Below are 15,297 nucleotides of genomic sequence, written 5' to 3' on the forward strand. Positions count from 1 at the left end.
TGGGGTGGGGATGCAGCACTCTTAGCAGTTCAGACACCAGATGTTAAAGTCTGAGACAGGTCTGGAAATGGTAGTCAAAGGGCCACATCTTTTTTATGTGCACATGCCCACAGTGCAGCTCAGCCTTGCCCCCGAGACTCCCTCCCTGAAGTTTGAACCTGCCCACCATGTTTCTTTCCCAATAAACCATTTTATTTCTTTGCCAGGCTGTGGTTACTGGTTCCCACCCCCAACTCAGTCCAATGTTTCGGAGATACCATCAATGGACCCACCAACCAAAACGCTCTGGCTCTTCGATATTGATCAGGACCCCGAAGAAAGACATGACCTGTCAAGAGAATATCCTCATATTGTGGAGAAGCTCCTTTCCCGCCTGCAGTTCTACCATAAACACTCCGTGCCCGTGTACTTCCCCCCGCAGGATCCCCGCTGTGACCCTGCCAGCACGGGGGTCTGGGGCCCTTGGATGTAGGGTTTCAGGCATCTTGAGGAGGTTAGAAAACCTTTCTAAGAGTACCTTGGGTCTCCACTCATGTGACTCTCATTTGTTCTCCCAACCTGGAATCACCTGGCCCTTCTCCCGTTCCTAAACCACACGGAGGTGTCTAATTTCAACGTCTCATGCATTTAAGAAGTGGGTAATATCTGGAGCCCTCCTGCTGTTGGCTGGGGCATGTGTCTAGAGGAGAGAGTGGCTGGGTTCATCCCCTTTTTTCCTGGCTGTGGACAGCTGGGAACTTGACTTGGAATAAGAAGTTTTAATTGAGTCCTGGAGGCTGGAACAGCTGGCTCTTTTTGCTTCACAAGTCAGATGTTAGATTTCCCTTCTGCCAGTTGCACGGTTTTATTGGAGTGACTCACATTTCTTGTAACAAATGAAGGGAGCAGATAATTTTTAATGGTTATGTTGGCCATAGCTTCTCTCTGTCTGTGAGAAATCATGTTCAGGCATTCCATGTGAATAGCCCCCCTTGGCTCGTTCCTCCCTGCTCAGCCCATCATGTAGCATAAGGCCCATTTCATTGCTAGGGTCAACATGACAATATGCCTAAAGAACGGTTTTGATTTTTACAATAAAGACATTTTTCATCCCAAGTTTACCCCCATGCCCCAAGCTCATTTTGTCTAGACTGCCTGCCAACCTAACTCCCCTGCAGCTCTTTTCCTACCTTCCTTTTGGCTCAGGTGTCCTACACCCAGAAAGGCTGCTATGCCTTTCTACCTTGAGTACCACTGATTTTGGGGACATTGCTGAGCTCTGCCTTCCTTTTAATCCTAATAACCTATGTGATTGTGGCACAAACCCCATTGCTGAAGCTAGAACCCTGCCCAGAGATGGTGGTTGGGTCTGGCTTTGTGATCATGCCTGTGGTGGACGTAGAGTTATCAGGATGGATGAGGCTCATTTCTCTGTCATTGGTACAGTAACGTTTTTTCCCTAAGCTGTGTGGAGTTTATTTCATGGCTGTGGCTTTATCATAATATATTGAATTGCACTGCTGCTCCTGAGCAGTGAAGCAAACCCCTAGGATATCACGATTTTGCCCTTAAATGGTAGAAGTGGACAATTTGAAAAAGGAAATGGCCAGTGTCCAGGATACTGGGACATGGAAAGCAAATGACAGCACATCCATGTTTCTCTTGCTCTCTCCGTTTTCCGACTTATATTGAGGTTCCAGTGTTGGAAAAAGAGGACGCACAGTTTGACCTGCCAGCCCAGTTCAGTCCAGTTCCTGTCCTACTAACAAGAATCAGTCCAGGTTCTGCAGAGTGTTTCAAACCCAGAGAAAGATGTGCAAAAATAACACTTTACTATTTTTTGCATTAGCTGCACTGTTTTGTTCACTGCTTATCATCAATGCCTAGAACAGTGTCTAGTACATAGAAGGCACTCAAAATAAGTTTTTGAGTGAATGAGTGCATAGATAGGCACACGACAAAATGAGAAACTATTATACCATGAAAAATGCTAGACCAGTGAGCTGAATACAGGGGTACTACAGATGCCCTTCAATTGTCACTTTCCTGTTGTCAGGCTTCCCTCCTGGGGTTAGGAGCATTGTTGGAATGTCTGGGCAGTTGCAGAACACCCCAAAAGCAAGCCTATAACCTCCTCTTCAGGTGAGAAAAAGAAATATGCCCATTGTCCGTCTTAGTTTCCAAGCTGTTCTGACAAATACCACACAGTGGATTTGCTTAAACAACAGGAATTTACCAGCTCAGTTTCCCAGGCTAGAAGGCTTGCTTATTCTTGAGTAGCATCCTGGTTTGCTGGCAAACCTTGGGTTCCTTGGCTTTCCTGTCACATGACCGTCCTTTCCCTTTTTTCTGGGTTGGATTGACCTCCTCCTCCAACTCCTCCATCTGGCTTTCTCTTCCATGTCCAATTTCCTTTCATCAGCCATATTGGATTAAGGTCCACCCTTGTTCAGTTTGGGCATGCCTTAACTAATAACATCTTCAGAGGCTACTTTTGCACATGGGTTCACACGCACAGCACCAGGAAGTAGGATCTGAACATACCTTGTGTGGGGGAAATAGTTCAGTCTTTAACACTGAACAAAGGTGATCTCTTGCCTCCTTTCTTCTAGGAGGCAAGGGATGAAAACATCCGGTATTGGATATATTCCTCAGTTATATTCTTCAAAGTACACTAGGAACTAAAACTATCAAGTAATATTTTATAGGCCATGTAAAGCTATCCTTCAATTCATAGCCATATTTTCTGGTCACTAGTAACCTGTATTTCAAAATTTGACTGCTGGCAGGAAATGGTGCCAGAACTAATGAAACCTATTACCAGCTTTTAGCCACTACTAGGTTGGGAAACAACTAGCCAATATGCCATTGCCTGTCACTTCCAAGCCAGGAAGATCCTGGCTCCTTCTGGAACCTTTTCATCACAGGGCTGCCAATAGCCACTAATATTATAAATTCAAGGCTATCACTATAAGACCTATTTGCTGTCCCTGCTGTGCTCCCACAGCTGTCCCCAATTCTAGTTCTTTGGTTGCTATGTACAATGTAAATGTTTCAAACTCAATGGATTTTAAAGGAATTTTAAAGACTAATTTTTTTAATAAAAATATTATTTGGGATTTAGTTTTATCCATAATAGAATGTATCTAATTTGATTTTCTTATTCTATGCAAGAATATGAAAAGCTTCATATGTTGTCATTAGAAACATTAATGTTATTTCTTTACAAATTTGTTTACCTTTAAAGAAAGTTTTGTTTATTTAACTGTGAGCTAGTTTTTATTTGTTATCACATGATTGCTCCAGATATGGGAGACAAAAAATAAAATTCATCTTTTAAACTGTGTCAGTCATGGACATGGAGTTTCCATTTAGAGAAGTAAAAAAGTTCTGGAAGTAGACAGCAGTGACGGTTATACAACATCATGAATACACATAAAGCTACTGAGTGGAACACTTTAAAATGGTAAAATGATTACTTTTATGTTATGTGTATTTTACCACAATAAAAAATGTGTCATCCAATTTTATGGTATGTGAACTACATCTCAAAAAAGCTATCGAACAAATAGATATAGTAAAATGGCAGTGCTTTAAAAAAATGTCATTTCCCTATAAAATATTGGAGGGTGATCAAGGGAGGATAAGAGAAAAAAATAAGGTGACAATAAGAGAATGTATTATTTATTGCTGTGTAACTAATTATCCCAAACTTTAGCAGCTTAAAGAACATGCATTTCTTACTTCACAGAGTTTCTGAGGGTCAGGAGTTTCCGGGTGCCCTAGGTGGACTGTCCTGGCTCAGGGGCACTCACCAGGGAGCCTGCCATCAGGCTGGATGAGTGTCTTCAGCATTGTAGTTCAGCGAGTGAGTAATCCACAGAGAGAGGGCACAGGCAGAGAGATGTGCCACCTCTTATGACCTAGTGTGCCCGTCTGAATCCGTGGTGGACCCCAGAAAAGCCATGCCCTTTGATCCTCATTCAATATTGCTGTTGTTTCCATGAAGATGTGACCCACCCAGTTGTGGGTGGTAACTTTTGATTAGATGATTTCCATGGAGGTATGTCTCCACCCACTGAAGGTGGAGTTGTTTGCTGGAATCCTTTAAAAAAGGAAGCATTTTGGAGAGAGTCCCTTTTTAGTAGAGCCACAAGAAAGCCAGCAGATGCCGCCATGTTCCCATGTGCCCTTCCAGCTGAGAGAGAAACGTTGAACGTCGTCGACCTTCTTGAACCAAGGTATCTTTCCCCGGATGCCTTAAATTGGACATTTCTATAGACTTGTTTTAATTGGGACATTTTCTTATTAAATGCAACTTATTAAATTTCCCTTGTTAAAAGCCATTCCGTTTCTGGTATGTTGCATTCCGGCAGCTAGCAAACTAGAACACCTAGTCTTCCAAGTTTCACATGGTTCCTTTTCCCCCTTTTTTCCCTTAGGAATGAGCCACTGAGTCCATACTCAAGATCTGGAGAATTAGGCTGCACCTTTTGAAAAGAGTGTCAGATTTGTGGGCATATTTCAAACCAGCACAGAGAGCAGAGGGTAGTAGGCACACATAGCCTCCTGGCGAATAGGTTGGTCCAGTAACATCCACCTCCATTTATCAATTGCAGCTATTTGAAGAGACACGGTACAGAAAGCATGCAACTTTGCTCTTTAGTGGTAGACTAACCATTGACAATCATTTCAACATTTCTGTGCCATGTTTTTTTCCCCCTGGGAACATGATGGGTTGAATTAGATCATCTTTAAGCTCTCAAATCCCTTATGCCTAGAACTACATCTGGCACGGCGTTAGATATTCAATAAGTGTTGGTTGACTGACTCTTGACTGACAACTTCAAGGCAAAGATGTTAAATAATAGCCTGAAAATAATAATAATAAGAGCCTGAGATTGTGCTCGCCCACGAAAAAGCATTCATTTTCTAAAGGTATTGTAATAAAAGCAGCTAATGTTTTTTCTGTTTGTTTGTTTGGCATGGGCAGGCACCAGGAAATGAACCCGGGTCTCCAGCATGGCAGGCGAGAACTCTGCCACTGAGCCACCATCTTACTGTCCAGCTAATGGTTTTTGAGTGCTTATTATATGCCAAACTTTGTACTGGGTGCTTTAAAAGGATTGTCTTATTCAATGTAATTTTAAAATAGAGATATTTGTAAACTCTGTTCATCCTTAGTTATAAAGGGCTTACCTGGTCTTCACTCCTTCCATTTCTAAAATATCCCATCTTTTTCCAAGTATAAAATTAGTAAAAATCAAGAACATAAAAGGAATAATTATTTAATGTGTCTTTCTAAAAAGTGTATCAGAGAAATTCTGAAATGGGAAGTGGGGAGGGTATTAGAGAACAGCAGGGGACTGGGATGTGGGGTCTCAGCCCTCCAACATACTTTAGCCAAGGAGCTGCACTTTTATTCCTTTTGCAGATTGGACTCCCATGTAAGATTTCATACGAAGAAATGTGTAGGGAGAAAAACAATGGAGGGTTTGAAACCTGAAACATCTGTTTTAGACAAAACTAATGAATGGTGACAGAAGTCAACAGAGTGGCTTCCTTGGGGTGGGGGCTGGCTGGGGAGGGGCATGATGAAGCCTTTTGGGGTTCAGAAAATGTTCTATATCCCAACCTGGGTGGTCTTTACATGGTTGTACACATATGCAAAAATTCCCTCAGAGGTACGCTCAGGTTACTTACTGTATGGTTATGTCATAACTTAATTAAAAAGAACCTTAACACAAAACCAAAAAACACCTGCTGTCAAGCAAAAACAGCACCTCATACTAATCTCATTTTATACAGCAGGTATCACCAAAATGTGCTTGTAAACACACAAAGGTTTGTAAATAAAATATTTTCCATACTACTGGGAAATTCACTAGCTGAAGAAGCCCTTTTGGGAATCCTTTTGTAAATGCAAATAATGTTCCACTGTTTTAGCCTCCCTAAATTGAGATTTTGCTAAGGGTTCATGCCCATGGCTCAGGGGCTGGGGAGGGGAGGATATGGGGAAATGGAGGCATGCCATCTAATTCCAGGGCTACAAAACTCTTTCCGGTTTGAGTGTTCCTAAGAACATCCCAGCCTTTAAATATATAAATATTTAATATATTTCAATATATTAAATATATTGAAATAGTTACTACGCTTCAGTCACCACTTACACTTTGAATCTGTTTTGTTTTCCCCGTGGAGGATAACAGAGCTTGTGAAGGCTGGTTCTCGCCACTGAAAACCCAACTTGCTCCCGGGGCTGTCCTCCCCATGACCGAAAGTAGGTGGCCGCAGTGGTGGACAGGTAACTGCCGAGTGCCTCTCACGTTTGGTGCCCCACGGCCCTGGGAAGCAGAGGGGCCGTGGTCATGCTTCCCTGGGTCTGATCTTAGGGCTCTGGGCCATGAGGAACCTGGAGAAACCACTTAATTCTCAAACTGTTCATCCGAGTAAGCAATTGCTGAACTCAGGACATTTCATTTAATAACATGATTTTTCTGATGATAGCCCTAATACACATCACTCTAACAACTTTAGAAAATGCAGAAAACATGCAAAACAAAATCAAACAGTCCATGAACCACCGCCCAGAGATGGCCATCGTCAACGTCCTCTTAAAACCCTTGAAAAGAGCTGCGATTACATGGCCCACCTCCCAGGTGGTTTTCCCTGCACCCAGCTGAGCCCTCACTAGAGTTGCAAGATGGCAGATAAATGAAATGCCACCTCTTAGGGAAATCATTTTCATCCCATGACAGAAGGGCAGCTGCTCCCAGGATTTTTACTCCATCGGGGGCTTGTGTAAAGGCCCCACCCAATCTCCACGGCCAGCCCCCAGAGGGGCCCGGACACAGATGAGCAGTGGGTTTGGCCGAGCACGTCACTGGCCCTGGTTCGGTCGGGCAGAGACGATGTGCGCAAGCCCCTCCCGCCTCAAGCCGGACTCAGCTGTGGTTTTAAAGGAATCAACACCAGGACTTTTCCTTTATGCCGGAATTTTGCAGGTGGGGTCATTCAAGCCCACACTGTGCTATTCAAGATGAAAGCAGGGGAGCTGAGGCCAACTCCTGGCCTGCCCCCGGCCTCCATCGGGGCGGCCCTCCCTCCCGCGATGCCCCCACCACGGCGCGCAGGCCTGAGGACTGAGGCCTGAGGCGGGAGGCCCGGGGAGGCCCGGGGAGGCCCGGGGAGGTCCGAGGAGGCCCGAGGAGGCCCGGAGATGCCCGGGGAGGCCCGAGGAGGCCCGGGAAGGACCGAGGAGGCCCAAGGAGGCCCGGGGAGGCCCGAGGAGGCCCGAGGCAGCCCCAGGTGCGGCTCAGCTGGCCTCGGTGAGAAGCAGGCCAGAGGGAGGGAAAGGACCGCAGCCAACAGGGGAGACGCAGCCGGGAGCCGGTAAGGGAACTGCACGCAACCTTGATTTCATGTTTTACATCCATGTGAGTTTTCTGTATGAACTATGTGTAAAGTGAACAATTGATTAGAGGATGTTCTGGATCTGTTTGGCAAGCAGCTAATTTGGTTTGAAACCTGTTCCTTGCTGGAGGGCCGCTGGAGGGCATCTGGTTTTTCCTGTGCTCAGGCCTGAGTGAAAACCTTTAGGTTGAACACGGAAGGGGCAGCGGTGGGAAGATGTGGCCCCTGTGTCGGGCGAGGAGACGGAAGGGCGCGTCTCCGTGGGGCCTGTGTGTTCCGTCACCGAGGTACAAAGCTGCTCCTTCCCGGCAAGGCAGGTGGCTCAAACTCGCCACGCCCCGGGCCCCAGCTCCCCCGGCTGGGTCCCTCCAGGCTGGTGCCCCGGCCACCCCCGCAGCGGCTCACCCAGACCTCTGGCCCTTCAGTCAGGAAACACTGCTAGGATTCTGGACACGGGGCTTGTCCTGAAATGCACACACTTCACCAGCACAGGTAGTTTAAAGGGATGCTTTCTATCACCACGATAAAGGGAAAACCAGACGCGTCGATAGTCATAAAAATACACGCGATAAGTACAAATCACTGTTAAGCTCGAGCTAGGAATTGCTATGGCAAAGGCGCTGTTCCTGCGCTTGCTTTACCACATGGGCATTTCTTCTTGAAGGAACTGGAAGGAATGAAAGAATTGAAGAGTGAATAACTTTTTCACTAAGAAACCCCATGTCCGTTATGTGGGTTCCTCGCTTTGGAAATGCTGCCCCGGAGGCAGGGAACCCCTTGAGGGCGGGAGCAGCTGTCTTTGTTGTGTGCCCAGGTCCAGGGCACAGTGCTGGGGGTGGGAGGGCCTCCGTGGGGTCTGGGAACTTTATTTCCCGAAGTGCTACTGTCCCTCTATCTGCCCGTCTGCAGGAGCAGCCCTTTGACCATTTCCTCCAAAAAAAGGATCACAGCTGCACTTTTTTTTCTAAGTTTGTTTTGCACGTGTGCCTGGAGACCCCTAAACAAGGGAAGCATCCTAAATGAGTTTAATGTATAAACACAATAAGAAATCAACATACACATCCTCTGCAATTCAGTACAAAAAGCACAGAGGATCCAACCAAAAGGAAAAAGCCAAAGAGTCAATAAACAAGCTGGTGGAGACGCAACACACAGAGATAAAATGTTTGCAAGAAATAAGTAAAACACTGAGAGGAGGTTTTAAAATGAGACAACATGGAAGTTTCCTGAGTTAAGAAGTTCCCTGGGGTAGGACATGAAATGAGATTTTGTTGGTTTGTCCAGAGTGATGCCCTGATGAATCCCAGAGTGATTTGATCAGTGAGTGGAAAAGTATTTGCAAAGCCCCCTTCAGGGAATGGTGAGAACCGGGAGTAATGCAACTTCCCCAAGTTGAATTCTTGATATTCTCACAAGCAGTGTGGACAGCCAAAGCTATAGGCTGAGCCCCCAGTCTTGGGGTTTGTTCATATGAAACTTAACCCCACAAAGGATACATCAAGTCTACTTAAAATTTAGGCCTAAGAGTCACCCCCAAGAGAGCCTCTTTTGTTGCTCAGATGTGGCCTCTCTCTCTAGCCAACACAACAAGCAAACTCACCACGCTCCCCCTGTCTACATGGGACATGACTCCCAGGAGTGTGGACCTTCCTGGCAACGTGGGACAGAAATCCTAGAATGAGCTGAGACTCGGCATCAAGGGATTGAGAAAAAACCTAGAATGAGCTGAGACTTAGCATCAAGGGATTGAGAAAACCTTCTTGGCCAAAACGGGGAAGAGTGAAATGAGACAAAGTGTCAATGGCTGAGAGATTCCAAACAGAGTCGAGAGGTTATCCTGGAGGTTACTCTTATGCATCAAGTAAATATCATCTTGTTATTCAAGATGTTATGGAGAGGCTGGAGGGAACTGCCTGAAAATGTAGAGCTGTGTTCCAGTAGCCATGTTTCTTGAGGATGATTGAATAATGATATAGCTGTCACAATGTGACTATGTGATTGTGAAAACCTTGTGTCTGATGCTCCTTTTATCTACCTTGTCAACAAACAAGTAGAACATATGGAATAAAAATAAATAATAGGGGGAACAAATGCTAAAATAAATTTAGTTTGAAATTCTGGTGATCAATGAAAGCGAGGGGTAAGGGGTATATGGTAGGTATAATCTTTTTTTTTTCTTTCCTGTGTTCATTTTATTTCTTTTTCTGAATTAATTCAAATGTTCTAAGAAATGATGACTATGCACCTAAGTGATATTGTGAATTACTGATTATATATGTTGATGTTTTATTTGGTTTCTTAATTTTTTTAATTAATAAATAAATTTTTTTAAAAATGAAGTTCCCTGGGCCAGGTCACCCAGCTAGGACCTAATCCCATCTTCATAGTTTTTCCAGAATTTGTAATCTGTAGTCTCCCAGCTCACATGTTTGCCCCACCCCACAAGGATCTGGGTGTCACTAATGCCTAGAAGTTGCTGCTGCTCCCTTCGCTGGCAGCTTATGCCCCTCACCTGGTCCGAGTCTACCACACCCTCTTTAGACAGTGATTTAGCCCATTCGTCATGCCAGGTCTTGCTAATTATAGGAGCAAGGTAAGGAACTAACGTTTACTTCTCCCATTCATATCTATCAGGTCAGTATTTTCCCTCTTTAGAAATTATATTGCATGAAGACACACAGCCAGTAGTGATGGAACTGGAACCCAGAAGGTTCTTAACCCAAAGCCCCCTCCCCACTCTGCCAGGCTGCTCTGGAGCCCTTAGGCCATCCTCAGGTTCCTTGCCTTCCTGTTCTGCTGTGACTTAAAGACAGAGTTTAATTTGTTAGAAGTCCTGTTCTTACAAGTTATGACCCAGGGAGCTCTTGGTGAGTAATTTGTTCCAAGCTGGAGTTTAAGAACATTGGAGTGGCTGGGAGTGGGATGGCAGGGCAGGCAGCAGGTTAGCCAAGAAGCAATGACAACTAAAGAGGCATGAAAGCAGTAGAATAAAAAACTGAGAGGCTTAGAAAACAGAACATTTGAAAAGAGTTGGAATTATTCAGTCTGCAAAGGAATTCATTAAAGTTTTTCATTTACCTTAGGTGAAAATCACTTTCCTGCACAGAAATTGTGGCCATCTGAACTCACAGACAAAACCAGCAGCACGAGTAGCACCAAGGACATTTCCTGAGAGCAGTTCTACAGTTGCATAAACACCTCAGAGATAACAGGAGTGAGGGTGGGGACACTTGAAGAAGAAACTAGATATTTATCCATAAAAGGTCAAAATCGAGTTGGCCCAGATAGCGCGCCACCCCCCACCCCCCGCACCTGGGCCTTGGCGCTGCCGCTGCCTCCTGCTGCTAAATCTCCGTGCAATAGGGGTGACGCAGAGGCCCTTCTCCCACCAGGAGGGAAAACTGTTAACTGGTGTAGCTCTGATGCCTGGCGTTGCAGAATGACTTCTGGGCTAATGTTACCAATTTAGCAGTCTGCTTCAACTTCTCTTCTCCCACCTGTGTGTTTTGAATCAATTGAGCCCTCTTCACACCTGGTGTGGAAAGAGGCCTTTTTACCTGAGTAATGTGTATGAGAGTGACCCAGCTCTGAAGCTAAAACTGTGGCCGCTGGAATCAGACTTCCTGGTTCTAATCCTGACTCCACAGCATCCCAAGGAGAAAAATCATCACAAATGGAACTGTAAGAAATATCCTCAGTATCTGAGGTGTTTGTTACTCTTTTTATCTCAGAGCCCTAAATATAAAGGGTGAGTGAGAGCCCACTGACCTGGTTGAAAGAGAGGTGTTGTGGTATGCTAAATGCCAAATAACGTCACTCCTGTTAACTCTTAAGCACACCTAGGGCTCGAACTGAGACTCTATAAATGCACTGAGTTTGCTTCCCTGGAACCTATCATTTCTGGAGTGTTCCTAGGCCAGCTAAATCCTGAAACCCAGAGGGACCACTCTGTCCAAGTTTATCAACTAATTACATCCCCCTATCCTTTTTCATGTTGACACCCCTTCTCAACATGAAAAAGTCAGAACAGGCATTGACTAAAGATCCCTATAGATTGGGAGAAGGATCAAAGAAGGAGAAGGAGCTATAACAGAGAAAATAGGAGTTACAGAGTGACTGCCGAATCACTATGTTGATATTTCTTTTAACTTCCAGTGTTTTGGAGCAGCTAGAAGGAAAAATTCTGTAATAGTGGAATGGTAACCTATAACAAACTCTGAAATCAGTTCTGTACCTAGTTGTTGAAGTAAACTTTGAAAATTATTACCTTTTCTTTCTTTTTTTTGTATACATGTTATATTTCACAATAAAAACCTTAAAAAAAAAAAAAAAAACAATATTAGGTTGCTAGTGGGAACAACTCCCTCCTCTTCCAGAATTCAGCAAGATGATAACTGACTGTAACTAAAGAATCAAGGCTAGTTAGTTACGATTGATGATAGAATTAGATGCAATATTAAATTCCTCTTTCCAGCCTGTCCTGTCCTCAGAAGCTGTAGCAAGCGTTAAGAAGCCACGTGTTCAGTAATGAGTGGTAGTGAGGGTAGCACGACGACGTGAAAGCAGTTAATACCCGAGTTGTACTTCAACATGGTGAAAGTAGAAACTTTTGAGTTGTGTATATGTTTCCATAATAAAAAGTTAAATGAAAAAATAGCCTACCTATTCCTTTCATCTCTCCTCCTTTCCCATCAGCATCCTCTAGTTATCATTCGCCCACAGCAAGGTACCACAAGCTCATCAGATCTCAGGGACCTGGCATCCCATCCTGATGGCTCCTCTCTCAACCAGGTCCTCCCAGCCCCACCCCCGCCCCAGCTCTGACCAGCCCATGAGCAGAGGAGAGACCCTGCACTGCTGCAGTGTTGAGGCTCTGGCCTTATTCCTCGGACCACACCGGCCATGCATGGCAGTCCCAGTAATGGTTTCTAGCTAAGTACTGGTCCTCAGCCATCTTTGGCAGGGCCTCTGTGATGGGGACTCTATCTTGTTCTCTCGTGTCTCCTGGACACAGGGGTGTTTGGCAAAAAAAAAAAAAAAAGTCCTTGCAACAAGTGTCCAGGGCAATACTGAGTGTGTGGCCCAGGGAAGGGTGGGCGGCCTCCCACGCGGCCTCAGGGGACAGCATTCCTTCACTTGTTGGATTTGGCAGTCTCCAAGGTCTGAGATTCATCCTTGCTCAGAATTTATCTTTTCAAGCATCTCAAGAACAGCTCCATCTCTTGGAGTAAATTCACCTTTACCATGCATGAGACTAATGTATGAAGGCAGTGCTGATTTTTTAACTCCCAGGAGAAAGTGCTATCACAGACACAGGCCATACAAGGTTCCTGGCCAGATCATTCTCTCCGCAGGATCAGCTCTACAAGGAAAGCAGAGTGATAATCTGAAGTTTACACAAGAAGATAACAAATAATAGCTAGAAGAGGCAAACTAAGCAATAGTTGAAAATCACTGTTTAAGCAGAAAAATGTAAAATCTAAAGCAGGGCAGGAAGGAGTAGGTGTACATGTATTATTTTCTCATATTCTGAATTTTATTTTTAAAAGTCAGGAAATTGTTTAATTCAACTTTTTATGGATTTTATAAAAATGATTAAAATATAGATATTAGTGCATAAAAATAAAAGATTCAGTTATTTGGACAGTCCAAACATCAGTCCTGTTGATGCAGGATAAATATATTGAACATATTTTTTTTACACTGTATCATCTTAAAATGCATTTTCCAATTATAAAAACAGCATATGCTCATGGTAGAGAATCTTAAAAATGTAGAACATTATAAAGGAAGAAACAAAGTTCTAAAGCATCCCATTACCCAGATATAACCCTTTTAATATATTGAGGCATTACCTTTAAAAAAAAAAAATCTTATTCATTGTTTTATGTAACTAAGAACCATATTTCATGTATTTTTTTAACTTCTGGTTTTTCCATTTAACATTAAAACATAACATTTATTACTGGGTCAAATATGAATATTTCCAGACTCATGATGTATATTTCCTAATAGGCTTTGATAAAGATTTTACACATCATACCATCAGTGAACAGAATTTTTACCTCACTTCTACCTGTGCTTGTTATTAGGTAATTTTAAAATCTCTGCTGGTTTGACAGGATTAAAATGTTATGTTATTTTGGGGATGTACAGGTAGTGCAGTGATAGAATTCTCGCCTGCCATGCAGGAGACCAGAGTTTGATTCCCGGCCCATGCACTTCCCAAAACGAACAAACAAACCAACAGAAACCAACAAAAAATTCGACAAATGGTACTGCAATAATGGGATATTCACATGGAAAAAGAATGCAATGTGATCCCCTCCATACAGCATACAAGGAAAGAAAAGGTTATGTTGTTTCTGTAAGTGACAGTGGATTGGACTTCTTCATGCATTTATTGACCTATAGGGCTCTCCTGTGAGTGACGTGATCCAGCCGTGCCCCAGTCTCAGGGAGGGGACTGGGGGAACGGAAGCCCACCTGAGAGGTGGTGCAAGGAGCAGTCAGCCTTTGTTTGAACCAGGCTTTGTTTCTGAACCGCCCTCTAAGCTGGGGCACCCGGTCTGCCTGTTCCAGGAGGTACATTGAGTGATCAGCTGCCTCTGGTGTATAGTCAGTGTTTGGAATCATGTCAGGAGGCAGGGAAAAGTAAAGAGGTGGAGAGGAAATAGTCAACATCCTTTTCCTTTCTAGCAGACAAAGCCAAACTGAGACTTTGTGAACCCTCTGGGAAGGCTATTCATTTGGCATGCCTTTAAAGGAATGTCCTATTATTATTGTTATTATTACTACTACTGCCATTACAGAAGTTGTAGGTTTAGAGAAAAACCGTGCATGTAATACCGAGTTCCCATATACCACCCTACCAACTCCTTGTATTTGTGTGGTACATTTGCTACAATTCCTGAAAGAACATTTTTCTAATTGTACTAATTGTAGCCCGTTGTTTACAACTGGCTTCACTGTGTCTAGCAGTCTCATGTGGTTGTAAAATTTTATTCTAGTAAAATATACACAACCTAAAATTCCCCCTTGGAACCATATTCAAATATGTAATTCAATACTGTTAATGACATCACAATGTGCTACCATCACCATCATCCATTACCAAAACCTTTCCACCGACCTAAAAGGAAACCTGTACAATTTAGACATTAGCTTCCCATTCCTTATTCCCACCCAGTCCCTGGTAACCTACGTCCCAGTTTCTGACTCTGTGGGTTTGCTTAAATTCTTACAGAGAGGCCGAGCCCTGGGAGGGAGAAGCTGCGAACGGAAGGCCGCTGCCACCTCACTGTGCTGCGACCTTAAACTCGGCAGGTCTGCTCCCACCCAGCACCCCCCATCGGGCAAAACAAAAGCCTTGCCAGACAACTGGCTCACCCTTCTTAGGAGGCATTTTAACAACCACCTATTCCTTACCACCCCTTGGGGGGATCTCACCTTCACCCCCAAGGGCGGGTATTCCACCCGACCAGACCCAGCCCCTCCCCGAGAGGAGTTCTGGTGACCACAGGCAGCTGGTCCACCCATGAGTCTGGAGCTACTCTGATGGGGTAAAGGTAGCCTCACAGATGAGATCCTTGCCCTCTGTATAAACAACTAATTATTCTGAAAACCTTTTATTCAACTTTTAGCCTTTCCTTTTCTAGGATGAATAATCCCAGTTTCTTTAATTTGATATTCTGAACTTCTTTTCATTCTTCCAGTCTGCTAGCACTCGCATAGTTCTAGGCAAGGTGTGTTTCTTAACACACGCTGATCCCTGTGCTTCATTTGTCCTTCTCCTTCCTTTTGGCTTGAGTAACTTGTTTAAACTTAAAAGGTCCCTTTCCTGGGAAGGTTTCCCTAACCACGCTTACCTGGCATAGGTGCTCCTGACCTGAACCTCCTGTAAGG

At 44.2% G+C, this 15,297-nt stretch overlaps 1 protein-coding gene across 2 annotated transcripts in view; it reads left to right on the top strand.

Moving 5' to 3' along the window:
* ARSB (arylsulfatase B) overlaps nucleotides 1–4,311 on the top strand; it is a 191,507-nt gene extending 187,196 nt beyond the window's left edge. For both annotated transcript variants that reach the window (XM_077139343.1, XM_077139344.1), the window contains exon 8: nucleotides 207–4,311. In XM_077139343.1, the coding sequence (XP_076995458.1) occupies nucleotides 207–472 (266 nt within the window). In that variant the 3' untranslated portion in view covers nucleotides 473–4,311. The remainder of the gene's footprint in view (nucleotides 1–206) is intronic.
* The last annotated feature ends 10,986 nt before the right edge of the window (nucleotides 4,312–15,297 follow it).

This window comes from Tamandua tetradactyla, chromosome 21 (genome assembly GCF_023851605.1).
Source record: "Tamandua tetradactyla isolate mTamTet1 chromosome 21, mTamTet1.pri, whole genome shotgun sequence".
Lineage (NCBI taxonomy): Eukaryota > Metazoa > Chordata > Mammalia > Pilosa > Myrmecophagidae > Tamandua > Tamandua tetradactyla.